Below are 17,422 nucleotides of genomic sequence, written 5' to 3' on the forward strand. Positions count from 1 at the left end.
TTGCTATAAATAAAACCAAAATACAACAGGACTTTGCAGTTAAGTGGAAGGAGGTTCTCACAGGTTCTTGTGGAATTGATTTTACTCTAGGGGCAGCTAGGTGGCACAATGGATAGAGCACCAGCTCTGAAGTCAGGAGGAACTGAGTTCAAATCCGGCCTCAGACCAAACACTGGACACTTACTAGCCGTGTGACCCTGGGCAAGTCACTTAACCCCAACTGCCTTAAAAAGAAAAAAAAAAGGAATTGATTTTACTGTGAATCCTAACATAAGACATATCACCCAGTCATCTTACATTGGCCGGTTCAATGGTAAATATCTGCAGAAAAATATTACAAAGAACTGCAGCCTATGCACCAATATTACAGAGGATGAGGAGGTAAAGAAATTCTATAGAGAAGTTTAAAAAGTTCTACAAATTTAATAAATATGTACTTTACACAGTGACATCAATACAAAGCTGCATATGGGGAAGAAAACAAAAATATATTAGAAAATATGGTTTCAGAGTAAGAAACAAAAGAGGACAGTAAGTTATAGACTACTGTTATTTATCCTCAATACTTCCTTCAAAAAGAAAGTCAGAATACTCTATATAATGGCCAACACCAAATAACATCACAAAAGTAAAACTGATTATATTCTAAGAGGAAATTAATAGTTATAGAAGTCGGAGTCACTTTTGAGTAAGCTATTTTTGTAGAGTTATACTATTTGCTTCTTAGAGCAAACACTGAAATTAATACCAAGCTAAAAAAATTAAAATGTAATTAAAATTGCTCCAACAAGCTAAAACAAATAAGTGGATACTTAATAAAAGAAGACAGCAACACAGAAAATTACAACTTCCTAACAAAATTTAACTCATATAAATCAAACATCACAACCAGAATATCAAAACAAAACAACAACAAAAAAGCTTCCTCAGCCAGGAAATATCTGCCAGGTAAACAAGGATGGCAGCCAAAAGCAGCATCAGTTTAGAATATAAAGTCAAGTCGTATAGAGGGGAGTAGTATATTATTATGCATCATAAAACAATGAAGAGCAATTAAGAAAAAAATGAAATTTACAGAAAGCTGAGAGATGAATTTATTAAGCCAAATCATCCCAAGAATATATAAGAATGAAACTGGAAAGAAGATCACGCATAGATGAAAAATGTAAAAGATTTGCTAAGATTATTCTAATAATTTCTATATCAATGACATTTGGACAACTTAGTCATACACTTAACATTATAGCCCCTGCATAAGGAAGTTTAAACAAAAAAGGGCACTGAAATGGAGGGGAAAGAAAAGATGAGAAGAGCAACAGGACAGAGTACAGAGAAGAACAGCTAGACCAATATACACACAGCATGTGTGCATGCTGGAGACAACATATCTAGAAAACAGAAAGCGATCCTTTCTAGGGATATCTGCAATAGAGAAGAATATCAATTGCTTGGGAAAAAATCTCAAACCAAAAATAAGATTTGGATACTCACTTTCTTTTTAATTTTAATTTTTAACTTAAATTTAAAATTTTATTTGTTATTCTGAACACGATAAATACCAACAAACACAAGGGTCCTCACCACCTGCCCAAGATCCCTACATCCAACCTGCCCGCTGGGACCTGGACCCTGGAGTTATAGGACTTTGATCTAATCAAGGACTGGTATGGGCCAGCTCCTTTGGCCATGGTAGATTGGTGGGATGTCCCCAGTAAAGACAAGCACAGGTTTGTGGATATCAGAAGAGCAGCACCAGCAAACTGGCAGTTAATAACTACTTTGTTTAGTCCTATTTTGTCACAGATCATGATCCAATAATTGAATATTCATATGCCAACCAGCTCAGTTGGATGTAGCAGGACAAGAGTATGAGGCAATGAGAGAACAACATATAAGGACTGGAGAGAGTTTCATGCTGGTCTTTCTCAGTTGACAGAGGAAGCTTTGAAGAAATCTATATATTTCAAAGAGAGATTCTCAGAGTAAAGGAACATGATGAGCTTACAACAATTCTAGCTGGTTATAAAGTAGATCTTGATCATCAAAGACAGGTGACACAAGAATAAAGGTGGCAACTTCCATGGCAACTAAAAGTTTCACCAAATGGTCTCAGCAAACCAGAAAATTTTGTTCCTTTCTTCTCCTTCAGTTTGTCCTCACTGTATCTTGCATGTAAATAGTTGTTTTCATGCTGTCTCCCCATTTAGACTGTGAGCTCCTTGAGAGCAGGAACTATTTTTTGCCTCTTTGTATTCTCAGCACAGCACAGTGCCTGGCACACAGTAGGTGCTTAATAAATGCCTAGTGACTGAGTAACCAGTATTTTCATACACAGAAAAAAAAAATGAGGATTGCACATGTAAACATGGACCTCTATCATGAATAGCTTGCATTTTGAAAAAGAATATAACCAATTCAATTTAGTTTCAAAGCTATCTTACTAGCTTCTCCCCCCCGCACTTATTTTCTGTTATCTTCAATGCATTTTTTTCTTAAAATGCTACAATGACCCTTTTTCTTCTCTTTTCATTTTTGGCATTACTACATCTAGGTTCCCTCTTCCTCTCAAATCCCTCTCTCCATAAACACACACACACACACACAACACCATAGTCAAGCAAAACACATCAAATAATGCTCCAAAAAATAGTATCTTAATCTGCACAGAAATCTGCTATTTCCGTCAAGCAAAGGGCATTATGCCTTATCATTAGTACTCAGGAGTAGGCTAATCAATGCAATGATCAGAATTCTTAACTCTTTCAAAGTTCTTTTTCTTTACAAAATTGTAGTCAATGTATAAATTGTTATACTTCACTTTGATTTTTTAAAATAGTTTTTTTAAAAAAATTTTTAAGTGTTTGCTTTCTCTTCTACATTCCTCTTTCCCCACATGGAAAAAAAGAAAAAAGAAAAAAGAATAAGAAAACAAAACCCTTGTAATAAATATACATAGTCAAGCAAAAGAAATTTGCATATTGGTCATGTTCAAAATACATGCCTCATTCTGCATCGAGTCCATCATCTGTCTGTCAAAAGACAGAAGTACATATATCATCACCAGTGCCCTAACTCAGGGCTTCTTAAATTTTTTCCAATTGTGACCTCTTCAGTGGTCACGCCTCCTCATAGGTTTCTATGAAACCGTCCCTTTTGTCATTTTTTTTTAAGTTGTACTTTATTTTTTATAATTTTTTTTAGGGTGAGAAATTTTTTTTTTAAAGATTCATTCATTTATTTATTTTTGGTTTTCAGCATTCACTTCCACAAGATTTTGAGTTCCAAATTTTCTCCCCATCTCATCCCTCCCCCAACCCCAAGATGGCAGGCATTCTGAAAACTCTTTTCCCTAATCTACCCTCCCTTCTATATCCCAGTCCTTCTCTTATCCCCTTCCTCTTCTATTTTCCTGTAGGGCAGGATAGATTTCTATACCCCATTGCCTATATATCTTATTTCCCAGTTGCACGTGAAAACTATTTTTTAACATTTGTTTTTAAAACTTTGGGCTCCAAATTTATTCCCTTCCTCCCTCCCCACCCACTCTCAGTAAGAAGGCAAGCAACTCAATATAAGTTATGCTTGTGTAGTCATGCTATGGAAAACTAACTATATTTCCCTTCATCCTACCCTGCCTTCCATTTATTCTATTCTCTCTTTTGACCCTGTCCCTACTTATAAGTGTTTGCTTCTAATTACTCCCTCCCCTAATCTGCCCTTCCCTCTATCATCCCCCAGCTCTCGTGTCCCCCCTTCCCCCTGTAGGGTAAGATAGCTTTCCATACCCAATTGAGCGTGGATGTTATTCCCTCCTTAAGCCAAATCCGATGAGAATAAGATTCACTCATTCCCTCTCACCTTCCCCCATTTCCCCTCCACTGTAAAAGCCTTTTCTTGTCTGTTTCATGTGATAATTTACCCCATTCTACCTCTCCCTTTCTTCTTCTCCCAGTATAATCTTCTCTCATCCCTTAATTTTATTCTCCAGATATCACCCACTCATCTTCAACTCACCCTGTGCCCTCTATCAATCTATCTATACATATAATTTTTTCCCCCTCCAACTACCCTAATACTGGCAAAGGTCTAATGAGTTACAAATATCATCTTTCCATGCAGGAATGTAAACAATGCAACCTTAATAAGTCCCTTATGATTTCTCTTTCCTGTTTACCTCTTCATGCTTCTCTTGAGTCGTGTATTTGAAAATCAGATTTTCTATTCAGCTCTGGTCTTTTCATCAAGAATGCTTGAAAGTTCTCTACTTCACTGAAAGTTTATTTTTTTCCCCTGAAGGATTATACTCAGTTTGGCTGGGTAGGTGATTGATTCTTGGATGTAATCCTAACTCCTTTGTCCTCCAGAATATCATATTCTAAGCTCTCTGGTCCTTTAAGGTAGAAGCTGCTACATCCTGTGTTATCTTTCCTCAATATTTGAATTGTTTCTTTCTGACTGCTTACAATATTTTCTCCTTGACCTGGGAACTCTAGAATTTGGCTACAATATTCCTAGGAGTTTTCTTTTGGGGATCTCTTTCAGGAGGTGATTGGTGGATTCTTTCTATTTTACCCTCTGATTCTAGAACTTCAGGGCAGTTTTCCTTGATAATTTCTTGCAAGATGATGTCTAGGTCTTTTTTTGATCATGGCTTTCAGGTAGTCCAATAATTTTTAAATTATCTCTCCAGGTCAGTTGTTTTTCCAATGAGATAGTTCACATTGTAAAACAAAAACAAAAGAATGAAAAAATAGAAGACAATGTCTTGATTTCTCACAAAGTCACTAGCTTCCAATTGTTCCATTTCTAAATTTTTAAGGAAGTATTTTCTTCAGTGAGCCAATTCTGCTTTTGAAGGCATTCTTCTCCTCATTGGCTTTTTGGACTTCTTTTGACATTTGGGTTAGGCTATTTTTTAAGGTATTATTTTCTTCAGTATTTTTTTGGGGTCTCCCTTGACTTCTTTTTCATGATTTTTCTTGCATCACTCTCATTTCTCTTCCCAGTTTTTCTCTACTTCTCTTACTTGCTTCTCAAAATCCTTTTTGAGCTTTTCCATAGACTGGGATTCATAGTTTTCTCAAAGGCTTTGGATACAGGAGCTTTGATTTTGTTGTTTTCTTCTGGTTGTATGTTTTGATCTTCTTTGTCACCAAAGAAAGATTCTATGGTCTGACATTTTTTGCACAATTTGCTCATGGTCCTAGGCAATTACCTGAGTTTTAAACTTTTTGTTAAGGTACAGGTCTGCTTGTGGAGAATGTACTGTCCCAAGCTTTGGGGGTTTCCTGCAGCTGTTTTCAGAGATACTCTAGGAACCTGTAAATTTTCAGTTCTTCCAAGGTGGTATGATCAAAGGCGAGGTGCTTACTCCTTTCCTGGTCTCTGCTCTGGCCTGTGAATGACCAGAAGCACTTTTTTCTGCTTTGGAACTGTGACCTGCCACTAGAAGCTCCATCATGCCAATGCTCCTCCTCGCCCCAGGACTGCTACCTAGAACTGTGACCCAGATCCAAGCACAGACAAAGCAAGAGAATCTTGTCTCAACACCAGCAAAGAGATCCCTGCAATCCTCCTCTGATTAGACACTTGATTCCCCCCTCAGTCTGTGGGTTGAGAACTCCAGAATCAGCTACTGCTCTGGGGTTGTGCCAGGACTGGGGCTGGGACCAAACCTTCCCTCTCACCCTGGTCACAGACTTTTCCTCCTGACCTTCTAAGTTATCTTTGGCGTTTGTGGGTTGAGAAGTCTGGAAACTGCCAGTGATTCAGTCCCCTGAGGCCTGCTCCAGGTTTGCTGAGGCCTGGTCTTTGCCTGAGAACCCACACTGAAATGCATTTCTCTCCCAGCCTGGAATAGACCTTTCTAATCAACCATCCAGGCTGTCATAGGCTGGAAATTTGTTTCACTCTATCTTTTTGTGGGTTCTGCTACTCTAGAATTTGTTCAGAGTCTTTTTTTTTACAGGTATTTGGAGGAGTTTGGGGGAAGAGCTCAAGCAAGTCACTGCTTTTACTCTGCCCTCTTGGCTCCGCCCTCCCCTTCTGTCATTTCTTACAGCACAATAGCATTCTATTACATTCACATACCATACTTTGTTTAGCCATTCCTCAACTCATGGGCGGTCCTGCAGTTTCCAATTTTTTGCCACCATAGAAAAGGCTGCTATCGATATTTTTGTATGTTTGGTTTTCCTTCCTTTGATCTCTTTGGGGTATAGGCCTAGCGGTGGTATTAACAAATCAAAGAGTATGCATAGTTCAATAGCACTAACAGATCTGAAACTACACTACAAAGCAGTAATTATCAAAGCTATAGAGTACTGATATACAACTTGCAAAAATAAGTGAACAAAATAGTGTGGTGTACAACAGACCCCAGCTACAAAAATATATTCAACTGGAAAGCAATTGGGTAGAAATTAGGTTTAGACTAACATCTCACATCATAAGCTACAGTTTTTTAAAAGGCAAAATTTATATATTACTTTAAGTTTTGCAAAGAAACTATACATATATTTTATCTCATTTACCCTCACAACAACCCTATGAAGAAAGTACTACTATTATCCTGGTTTTATAGATGGGGAAACTGAAGCTAAAGAGATTAAGGGTAATTTTCCAAAGGCCACAGTTAATAAGCATCTAAGGTAGAATTAAAACTCAGATTTTCCCTCAATTTCAAAGACAGCATTCAATACCATCAGCTAAAAAGCAGAGATGAGGAAGGAGAACACAACCATAAGCTACTTCCAGTTTCTGCATTTCACATAGGCTATGGAGAGAAATGAAGTAAAGCTCTCTAAAAATAGAACGCGTTGCCTTCCAAAGTCCTTTCACCTGTCAGAGATGTAGGACAATATATTCCTACTTTAGGCTGAAAAATGACTAGACGATCTCTAAGGATTTGTGATTTGTAGCAAAGGGATTGGGGGAAAGTGAGAAAGAAAGAAAAAGGAAAGGCAGTAAGAAGATATTCCACAGTTTAGTGTATTTTCTGCATTCCTTGGTCTGTACTTGTATTTATTGTCAAAGCTCATAATTTATTTTTGAAAAAAAAATTTAAGATAATATCAAATCCTGAATGTTTCTATATGTATGAATATATGACTTGGGTTTGGTAATTTAATTTTGTAACCTGAAGTGTTTGTCAACTTATTAGCTAGAGCCTGAAAGTCCCTTGTATGATGTAGAGTTATCAGATTACCTTGTTTTGTTTATTTCTCATTCTTCAGTGCTTGAAGGTAATATTTGAAACTCACAGGGTTTTTTTGTTTTGTTTTGTTTTTTAAATTTTAGTCTCAAACACCAGAATATAAATACAGAATAGAGAAAAGAAAAAAAAATCATAAACTTAAATATTGGAACTTAAATACAAAGTAAGAAAAGGAAAACAAAGGATGGGATCTGAACCCCTAAAAGGAAAAGACCATGTCTTTGTGATCTGGACCCCAAAAAGGAAAATCCCTTGGCTTTCCCAAATCCCTGGCATTTGCCTGAGGTGGTAATCTACTCAACTGGACTTTCATGGTGGCTAAACCCAATCACCTCCTGATTGCCTCCGGCCACTTCCGACCTTCTTAATCCTATCTAGTCTCCATTCTCCCTTGGCTATCTGGTTTGGTTCACTCTAGATTACTGGCCACTCCCAACCAGATCCTCCTTAGACCCCATCTCCAGTCACCCCAAACTATTTGGCCACTCCTAGATCCCTCCCACAGTCTTTCTGTACATAAGGTCCACCTTGTCTCCATTAAGGTGCTCAGATTTCTTAAGAATTTAGCTAAGGGCTCAGATTCTTATAATCTAGCCAATAGCTCACAAATGTTCAGATTCCTTAAGAGTCTGGACAATATGGCGGATCTTTCATAAACCTTGTCTTTGGCTGGTGGGGGGAAAAAAAGGATGTCATGTGAACAGGAGAGGATTCAAAATATGTAATGATAAAATTTCATTTCAGGAAAGCCTGTAAGATAAATACTACGCATTGTGTTGAGAGCTGTCCACCTTTCCTTTGCTTCCTTGTAAATTTTCTTCTGTTCTCTGCTGTGCGCTTTCTACTTTGTTCTATTTTGCCCTTCTCCCCTGTTTCCCCCCAAGAAGGCCACAATTAAGTGTGGATATATTTCCATATAGATATACATACACATGTACACATATACTCACCTATATACATACAAATATAGACATACACTTTCCCTAACAAATTCTACTCCTGATCTTTGTTTATTATGTTTGTGCATATCTCATTCCTCCTGACTCCTCTACTTTACTTCTACCTGCTACTTTGCCCTCCTATTACTTAGCCTACCCCCCCTCCAAGGATCCCTCCCCTATCCTTCCATTCCCATAAATCTAAACACCCTTCTATAGACCCCTATAACCTATTCCCTCACCCTCCCCTCTAGAGATCCCTCCCCTGTCCTCTCCCCTTACCATTTTATTTCTTCCGAATTTAGAAGACTTCTGTACTCTTCTAAATATATATGAACTGTTCCCTCTTAAATCCATTCCTGATGAAAGCAGGTTACCAGAACTACCAGCCCTTCTCCCCAATCTAATCCCCCTGTATCAATTCCTCCTCATTTGTATAAAATAATTACTCTTCTTAGCTGTTCCTAGATGGTTTTACTTTTTAAAGTCATATATACTCAGGTCTACTCCAATCTTTCTTATGAACTACCCAATTACTAATGACAATCTTAGACATACATTTTACATTTTACATATATGATGACCCACATGTACAAAAATATTTATAGAAGTTCTTTTTTGTGGTGGCAAAGAACTGGAAATTGAGGAAATGCTGAGGGAAACTGGAAATTGAGGAAATTGGGGAATGGCTGAATAAGTTGTAGTATATGAATGTAATGGAATACTATTGTGCTATAAGAAATGATGAGCAGGTAGACTTCAAAAAAACTTGGAAACACTTACATGAACTGATGCAGAGTGAAATGAGCAGAACCAGAACACTGTACACAGTAACAGCCACATTATGGGATGACTGACTTTGGTAAACTTGTCTTTTCACAGCAACACAAGAATCTAAGACAACTCCAAAAGATTCACGATGGAAACTGCTATCCATACCCAGAAAAAGAAATATGGAGTCTAACTGCAAACCGAAGCATGCTGTTCGCTTTCCTTTTCCTTTGTTGTTTTGTTTTATTGCTTCATTCTTGTGTTTCCTCCCATAAGTTCTAATTGTTCTTTACATCTATCAGATTGTACACTGTGGGGGCGGGGGCGGGGCCACAAGGGGGAGAAGTGGAAGGGGAAGAAAATTTAAAACTCAAAATCTTACGGAAATGAATGTTGAAAACTAAAAACAAATTAAATTTTTTAAAAAAAGTAAACGGTCTGTCCCTATTGAATCTGTTCTAATCAGTCTTTGGTAAGTACTTTACGTTTCTCTTGACTCTTGCAAGTCAAATCATCTATTAAGTTCAGGATCTTTTTTTTTTTTAAAAAACAAAGTCTTGAAATGTCTGACAGTTGATCAAATGTCCTTCCCCGCCCCCATTCAGGATTATGCTTAACTTTGCTGGGTATGATGTTTTCAGCCAGAACCCCCAGTTCTTTTGCTTTTTAATATATGGTGTTCCAAGAACTGCTGTCCTTTAGTATCCCCACTGCTAGCTCTTCTGTGGTTCTAATTGTGGTACCATCATATTTGAATTGTTTTTTTCTTGTTGCTTTTAATATCTTATCCTTGAGTGGGGGTTTCAGAATTTGACTATAATATTCCTATGAGTTTTCCTCATAGGATCTCTTTCAATTGGTAATTGATGGATTTTTTTTCCTATTTATACTTTTCTCCCTTTTTCTAATGCTTCAGGATAATTTTCTTTAATTATTGTATCAAAATTCTTTTTTTATCATAGCTTTCAGGTAATCTGATTATTCTTAAGTTTTTTCTTCTTGATCTGTTCTTCAGATCAGCTGTTTTTCTTATGAAGTTCTACTTTCTCTTCTACTTTTTCATTCTCCATATTTCGTTTAATTATTTCTTAATCTTTTATAACTTTGCTGGCTTTGCTTTGCCCAATTCTAAGTTTCAAAGTGTCATTTTCTTCCTTAAGGTTCTGGATCTCCTTTTTTAATTGTCTGACTTTCTTTTCATAATCTTCTTGTTTTTCTTGGATTATTATTATTATTATTATCATTATTATTATTTAGTTTTTCTTCCATCTCTCTCATTTGATTTTCAAAGTTTTTTTTTAAGTTCTTCTATGAATTCTTTTTGAGCAGGTGACATTTGACCCTCTTTAGGGTAGAAGAGGGTTTCTTTGCTTCAATATCCTCTTCTGAAGATGAAGCCTGGTCTTCTCTATTCCCAAAACACCTTTCTATGGTAGGATTCTTTTTCCTTTGCCTGTAAATTTTTTTGTAGTAATAGCTTAATTTTTTTAATCATTTCTAGCCCTAGGGTACGGGGGATGGTGCCTCTTGTCTGCATTTTCAGTTCTCCTCTCTAGCCTGGAAGCAAAATCAAACCTCCAGTATTCTGTAAGTGCTCACAGCCAGGGTCTGCCCCACTGCTTCTGCACTCACCTTGTGTGTGTCGCTCTCCGAAGCACAGCTGGGTCTGGTGTTCCTTGTCAGCAGAGGTTCTCTCAATCTTGCCCAGCTCAGATGCCCAAATCCCCTCAGTATCCTGGAAGTAAAAGTTCCTGTGGCTGGGGTGGAGGCAACCTCCCAAGTCAACTAACCCCAGGGCTTGACTTTTTTTGTTTAAGCAGCTTTCAGCTTGTTGTTAAGGTGGACCTTAGCCTGGAGGTGTTTACTCTTCACAGGGACCAAACTTCTTCCTTGGATTTTTCTTCAGATCTTCTCAGAAAACTGTCTCTGGAAGATCCCTGTTGCGCTTCTATTCTAATTCATTTTTACTTGCGCTTTGTTCGTTCTAAGATGCTATTTTATCTTTTTATGGGGGAAAATCTTGAGAGCTTGGAATTTTCTGACCTACTCCTCCATCTTCCCAGAATCCTCTTTTCCCCACAGTTCTTTAACTACTACTATGAGGGCTTACTATCAGATCAAACACAGTTTTCAAGGGTTTAGGAGAAAAATTTTTATCTAACTGAATCCATAATGCATTTAAAACATTACACAGAGTTTTTAAAAACTATGAAGTGCTCCCCAACACAAAACTCCATTTTTTTCTTTAATAGGAAAAAAAAATCAAAATTAAAAATGGCCCAAAGAATATCACATATTACCAATGATGTATGCCTGAAGAGGTATAAAAAATATCAACTAGGAAAGGTAAGATCAAAAAAGGAGACAAGAACAAGGCATAACCAATGGACAACCTGAGTATGTCAGTGGTTCCAAGATTTTAAAAGGCCTAGAAGTAAGGTCTCCAGCACATACAATGTATCTTCTATGGAAGAATTAAAAGGAAAAAAAAAGACATGAATACAGAATCTCACACGAGACGAGAAATGCATCATTTTTTAAATTCTGAACTTAAAAATAGCCCCCCAAAAGAGCATTTCCATATACACAGAAGAGAAAAAAGAGGACTATACCTGAAACTGTGACTATTGTTAATAGGATGCTTTTATTTCAAAATATATATTAAGAAAAATAAAAATACTCAAAATAACTCTATAAAAGGAAAATCGTTCCTCACTGTATAATAAATTCAACATTTAACTTTCTAAGCTGTCTTTCCTATCTATGGTTTTAATTTGTAAACTTAAGACTTTCTTAAAACATTTACATTTTTATATAACATATTTATAAAGCAGTACTTAATTTTTGTTTACCTAAACTACTTTCTAGGAGAGTAGACTGCAGCTTCAGTGGGATACTAGGGGCAGAAATCAGATTTCAGAGAGCTGAGAGATAAATGTGCAGTAAAAACATAAATAATATGCATAAATATAAAATAAAATATATATAAATGTTTATAAAAATATATATTTAAATATGTATTATAAAAATAATATGAATATAAAATAAATAATACTGATAAACATTAAAAAATAAAAATAAATCAAGCTGTAGAAAACATAGTTCTACCTTCCATTAGACTCACTGAAGTTGCCTTCCTCAAGGAACACAGATCAGAAACAGAAGCAAAGACAGCATAAGGTGGAGGTTTATATACAGAACTGGAGATTGTATGATAGACATGGCAAAGGACAGAGGGACAAAAGAGTATAGGATGGTGATATAGACATATATGCTGAAATAGCCATCAAAGCTATCTAGGTATTAGAAGAAATTTAGTTCATCGCTACTTTGAGTGTAGGAGAAATTACCATAGGGTCCACTGAGTATACAAAATAGATCCTATGGATTTGGAGTTCTCAGTTTAGTTTAAACTGTTCTCAGAGAAGAGAAAAATAATTCATAAATTGTGAGACATTAGTATTTGATATAGCCAGATCAGCAAGGAACTAATAATGTAAAGTATTGATGCCAGGTGATTCAGAACAGTGAAAGAGGATGAGGAAATATGTGTCTCATGAGTCATTAATATGAATACAGAAGTAATCAAGGATAATAGATGAGAAAAAGTGAAGAAAAAGGAAGCAAAAAAATATAAAATTAGAGCTGTGCAACAATGGAATTGACTGCCTCATGAAGTGGTGAACTCCTCATTATTACAAGTAGAGAGGCAAACATTTGTCAGAAGTGGTATAGAAAAGATTCCTACACTGGGTAGGAGGACAGACTCACGAAATCCTCCCTTATGGTCCCTTCCGGCACAAAGATTCTAATTATTTAAGTGAGGCTGAGTTTTCTTAAATGTTAAATGACAGGTTGGACCTGATGATCTCCCAATGTCCTTTCCAATATAAAACTTAAGATCTCTTATGAATATTTATCTCAATTATCCCCATACCTTCTGAGATATTATTTACTAAAAGTTTTAACCAAAAACAAAGAGTGGAACTGGATATAGTTAATAACAGTTAATCTCTCTGTGCATAATTTTCCTAATCGATAAAGTAAGGAAGCCTAACTGATCTCTTAGGTGACTTTTAACTCTAAAGCTATGATATAATTTTCTTTAATCAGTTGTGTATTCTTTTGTTAAAAGCCACAGATGTTTATGCATACCTCTCTGAAGAGTGCTCCATAAAACTGAACAATATATGGGCAATCACTACTTCGCATCACCACATCCAAGTCCATAAGAAGCTGTTTTTGCTCTTTTTCATCCACTGTAGACCGAATCCTCTGAAAAAATAGTTATCATGAAAAATTATTTCACAAAAACAGAAAATAACCATTTTTGGAACCTGTTTTTATGACTTCTATCACAAACAAAAATTAAAAACAAGTACTACTCTGAAAGTTCACAAATAATATCCTAAGACATAAGAAAACTTTCCCAAAATGAAAAATCAATTCAGTACTTATTCTAACTATTCATCAATTGAATCTACCACAGACATTTTAGAAATTTCTTTTCTGAATAACTATGGGAATCTGGCACCAAAGCACATATTGATAATGATGAGAGTTATGCAACAAGACATGTATGCTGTGAAAATTAATGCCCTGATGGCAGCTATAAAGAAACTAAGGAAAAGAAATACAGGAAAATTTGTAATAAATTACATTTTAAAAGATTTTCATAGGAGAAACTATGAGCACATATACATATCAATTAAAGCTGGATGGAGAAATTCAGTTAATTAAGATGATTTGTTTTAGGCCACATAGCTACTTAGGGTCAAAACTGAACTAAAATCTACTTCCTGATTCCCAGGTCTTTTCCTCTACATCAGGTTAAAAGCAAAAATCATCAGAACTATAGGTCAGACTTTAGGCTAGCATAACCTGTATAAGGGAACCTGGAAATGAGGGAGAATGCTTTGTTAAGTTATCACTCTCTTCTTAAGCTGCACTCGAAGATTATAGAATGAAACCAGAGGAGGATCATCCCTTATGGCAGAAAAGCAGGTGAAAAATCTGGATAATAATGATTTTTTCAATCAACAAAATTTATTTTTTCTTCTCATAGTGACATTCACAATCTCAACTTCATTAATGCACCTTGTATAGCATATTTAACAAAAAAGCCACGAGATAAAATTTTTAAGAAGATAGCATTGTTTTCTAAGAATTCCAAAGGCAGTGCTCCACAAGTGTCTTGAAAGAAGAAGGCAATCAAATGAATTTCTATTTCACAGATGACAAACCAAATGCACAGAAAAACAACTGACAACCCTAGGGGTTATAAGAAGCATTAACTTAAATAGAAGCAGCTGCCTCTCTTGCGCTAAGACATATCAGATGAAAGGACCGTAATTTTATTGTTCACTACTTCTTTGCTAATTATTATGTTTTCTGTGTGAATAAACTAATTAATCATTATAAGTTTATATTTGCAAATCTCATTTTGTACTTTATTTCCCAAATGAAAAATAAGGAAAAAAAAGATCAAATGCTTATAGAAATCAGAAATTATTTCCCCATCACTACCTTACTGCCTCAGTATTTTTATTCATTTAGCAGTTAGAAACTTTGGGAATGATATTAACATTCATCTTTCATTCAAAAAGAGCATCTCAGAAGGGTAAAAATTATTAAAACTCAGTAACATTGAAAGCTATTCATAAACTCGTGGTGCTCATTTATGCAAAAATTACATTATTCCCTGGAAACAAATTTTTCTAATATATGACAACTTTATTAGCATCTATACTGTGTATCAGAATCAGAACAGCAGTCCCAGGAACTATTGACAAGGGAATGGAGGTGGGGAGATGAAAGGGAGGAGCACATGTAGTGACTAGCTCCTGTCAGCAATGACAATGAATCATCTATTGGGGACTGAGAGTAATACTAATTTGTTGGGGGACAGAGAGAATGACTTTTTATTACATATATCTTTAGACACACGAAAATAGCATCACTATGAAAAACTTTTATTGCTATGGACATTATTGTCACAGTCATTAAAATAATGCATTTCCCTAAAATGATTCTTTATACAGGTATATCTGAAACTTCAACTATTTCCCTTCTCTGGCTTCAATTTCAGCATGTTTAAAATGAGGAGATCGTATTAAATAGTATCTAAAACCTCTTCCAGTTCTGAATTCTAAACTCTAGGAAACATAACAAATTGCATGTTATGGACAAAACTTCCAAAGATGGTAGAACTATTTTTTGGCTAGTCATTAAAGAGTGTCTTTCCTAAAAACTGTATTTCCTTCAGTGCTTACTGTAGCGATCTGTATATACACAGGATGTGCTCAACAAATGTTTTAATGAATTAACAAAAAGAATGAATAAATTGGGTCAATGGCTTGCAGGCCAATATCCAGGAGACTAGGTAGTATAGTGCAGAGGTAGTAAATTCATGCTGGCTATGAACTTTAACTGGTAAATTTTTTAATAAAAATACAATACAAGATAGGTTATGTTAATCTGTCGTTGATCCATTTTTATTTGAATTTGATAGTAACAGTGTAGTTGATAGAAAGATGGACTTGGGAGTCAAGAAGACAAGTTCAAATTATGCCTCAGACACTAGGTGAATGACCCTGAGCGAGTTTCAGCCTCAATTTCTTCATCTGTCAAATGGGGATAGCTACAACAAGTATTTCACAGCATTATGATTATATGTACATATGTACGTATGTATATATGTGTGTGTGTACCATGTATATATAGATATATATAATGTTATACTATGTGTATATATTATACATGTATATATTGTGCTTAATATGTAAGATATGTACGAATGTATGTATACACACACACACACACACACACACACACACACAACACACCTGCTTTACAAACCATTAGGTGCAATATAAATATTAGCTTTTACTATCATACCCAAAGATACAGTTCCATCACCAAAGAGTATACTCATTTCAAAGTCTTTATAGGCCTTTCAGGCCAATCCCTTAATTTTTGGTGAGGCCCAGTAAGGGGACCTGACTTGACCAAGCAAAATCTTTATTAAAAATTAGAGTCAACTTTGTGACTCAAGCTATGCAGGTATAAATCATGGCAAAAGGTCTGTTTTCCTACTAAAAATGACACTAAAAATGAATACCAAGACTGGAGGCATGAACAGACTGAATTTGCCATTATTTTAAGGTTTAATGTGAGATGCTAACAGCTAAATTTAAGCAACACCACTTTTAGATTACCTGGATTTTACCTGTTTTCTACAAGAATACTTGTGTACATATTTGATATTTCAAGAGCATTTCTAATTATACAAAACACACACACACATAAGCATATATATATATATATATATATAAACATTATGTTATTTCATTGCTTAACTTAATGATAAGCAGTCTGAATTAATCCAAACTCCATTAATTTGTAATCTATGAAAATTTAGATTGAGAATTTACTTTTCCTAAAAGCAAATTTTTCTAAACTGTATAAAGAGTAAAAAAAAAAAGTCTTGAGAAAAGTAGATAAAATTAATTATCAATCAAATTGGAAGTATTTAGAACTACTTTAGAAACATCCATTTGCTCACAAGTGAAACTGCAATTTCAAATAATGATTATGTTTTCTGTACAAGAACCCCATTCACCTCTTCTTGCCAACATCTTCTTTTCCTAGGTCAAGATACTATATGTAGTTGAAAGTAATACAACATTCTTTTAAAATATGACAAAAATTCAGAACTTCAAGTAATTGTAACTGGATATTTCCCTCAATTTAAATAAGTGAAGTTTTATCACATCTAGAAATTTTTCAGGTAGAACACCAAAGCCCTAAAATAGAGACATGGCTAAGCTACATGCATTGCTAATAAAATTCAATTCAACAAATATTTATTGTGTTTAATATGTACAAGGCACTATGTTATCATGTGGGAGATATAGTAAAAAAAAAAAATTCTACATTAGTGGAAAAGGTCAGCCTTGGCAAGTAGGAGGATCAACTCTTCCTGAAAGACTGGAACAAAATACAGATAAACCTTGGGAGACAGTATTTTCAAGTGTAATAAGGAAATTCATAATCGATGAAACTCCGACTTCTCAGTAACGTCCAAGGCAATGTTGTTTGGGGGACCTTAAGGAAAGAAGGTTCAAATGGCCAAGGAACATAAGTGAATTATTAAGGGAAGAATAGGAGGATTGTCTAGCAATAGTGAAGACTCAATTCAATTCATCAAAGATTAGGTGCCTACTCTGTGTAAAGAACTGTTTAAGGCACTAAGTATGACAAAAATGAAATTGTCCCTCACTTTAGTGGAGCTTATATCATATTCCATAGGGTGAGGGTGGGGGAGTGGCAATATATATAAAAAAAGGGGGGAATATAATATAAATTGAGATATGAGAAAACACTAAAACTGAGGAATCAAAGGACATTTCACAGAGGTGACATGTGAAGGAAAATAAGGATGCTGAGAGACAGAAATGAGGGAAGTCATTCCAGGCATGGGGAAAGACATGCAGTG

General features: G+C 35.5%; 1 protein-coding gene across 4 annotated transcripts in view; it reads right to left on the bottom strand.

The window, feature by feature from the left end:
* Nucleotides 1-17,422, bottom strand: part of MAP2K4 (mitogen-activated protein kinase kinase 4) — a 170,961-nt gene that overhangs the window by 39,461 nt on the left and 114,078 nt on the right. For all 4 annotated transcript variants that reach the window (XM_078155795.1, XM_020965911.2, XM_078155796.1 and 1 more), the window contains one exon: nt 13,081-13,200. In XM_078155795.1, coding sequence (XP_078011921.1) covers nt 13,081-13,200 — 120 coding nt within the window. The remainder of the gene's footprint in view (nt 1-13,080; nt 13,201-17,422) is intronic.

The sequence above is a fragment of the Phascolarctos cinereus genome, unplaced genomic scaffold (genome assembly GCF_003287225.1).
Source record: "Phascolarctos cinereus isolate Bilbo 61053 unplaced genomic scaffold, phaCin_HiC Scaffold_5;HRSCAF=322, whole genome shotgun sequence".
Classification (NCBI taxonomy): Eukaryota; Metazoa; Chordata; class Mammalia; order Diprotodontia; family Phascolarctidae; genus Phascolarctos; species Phascolarctos cinereus.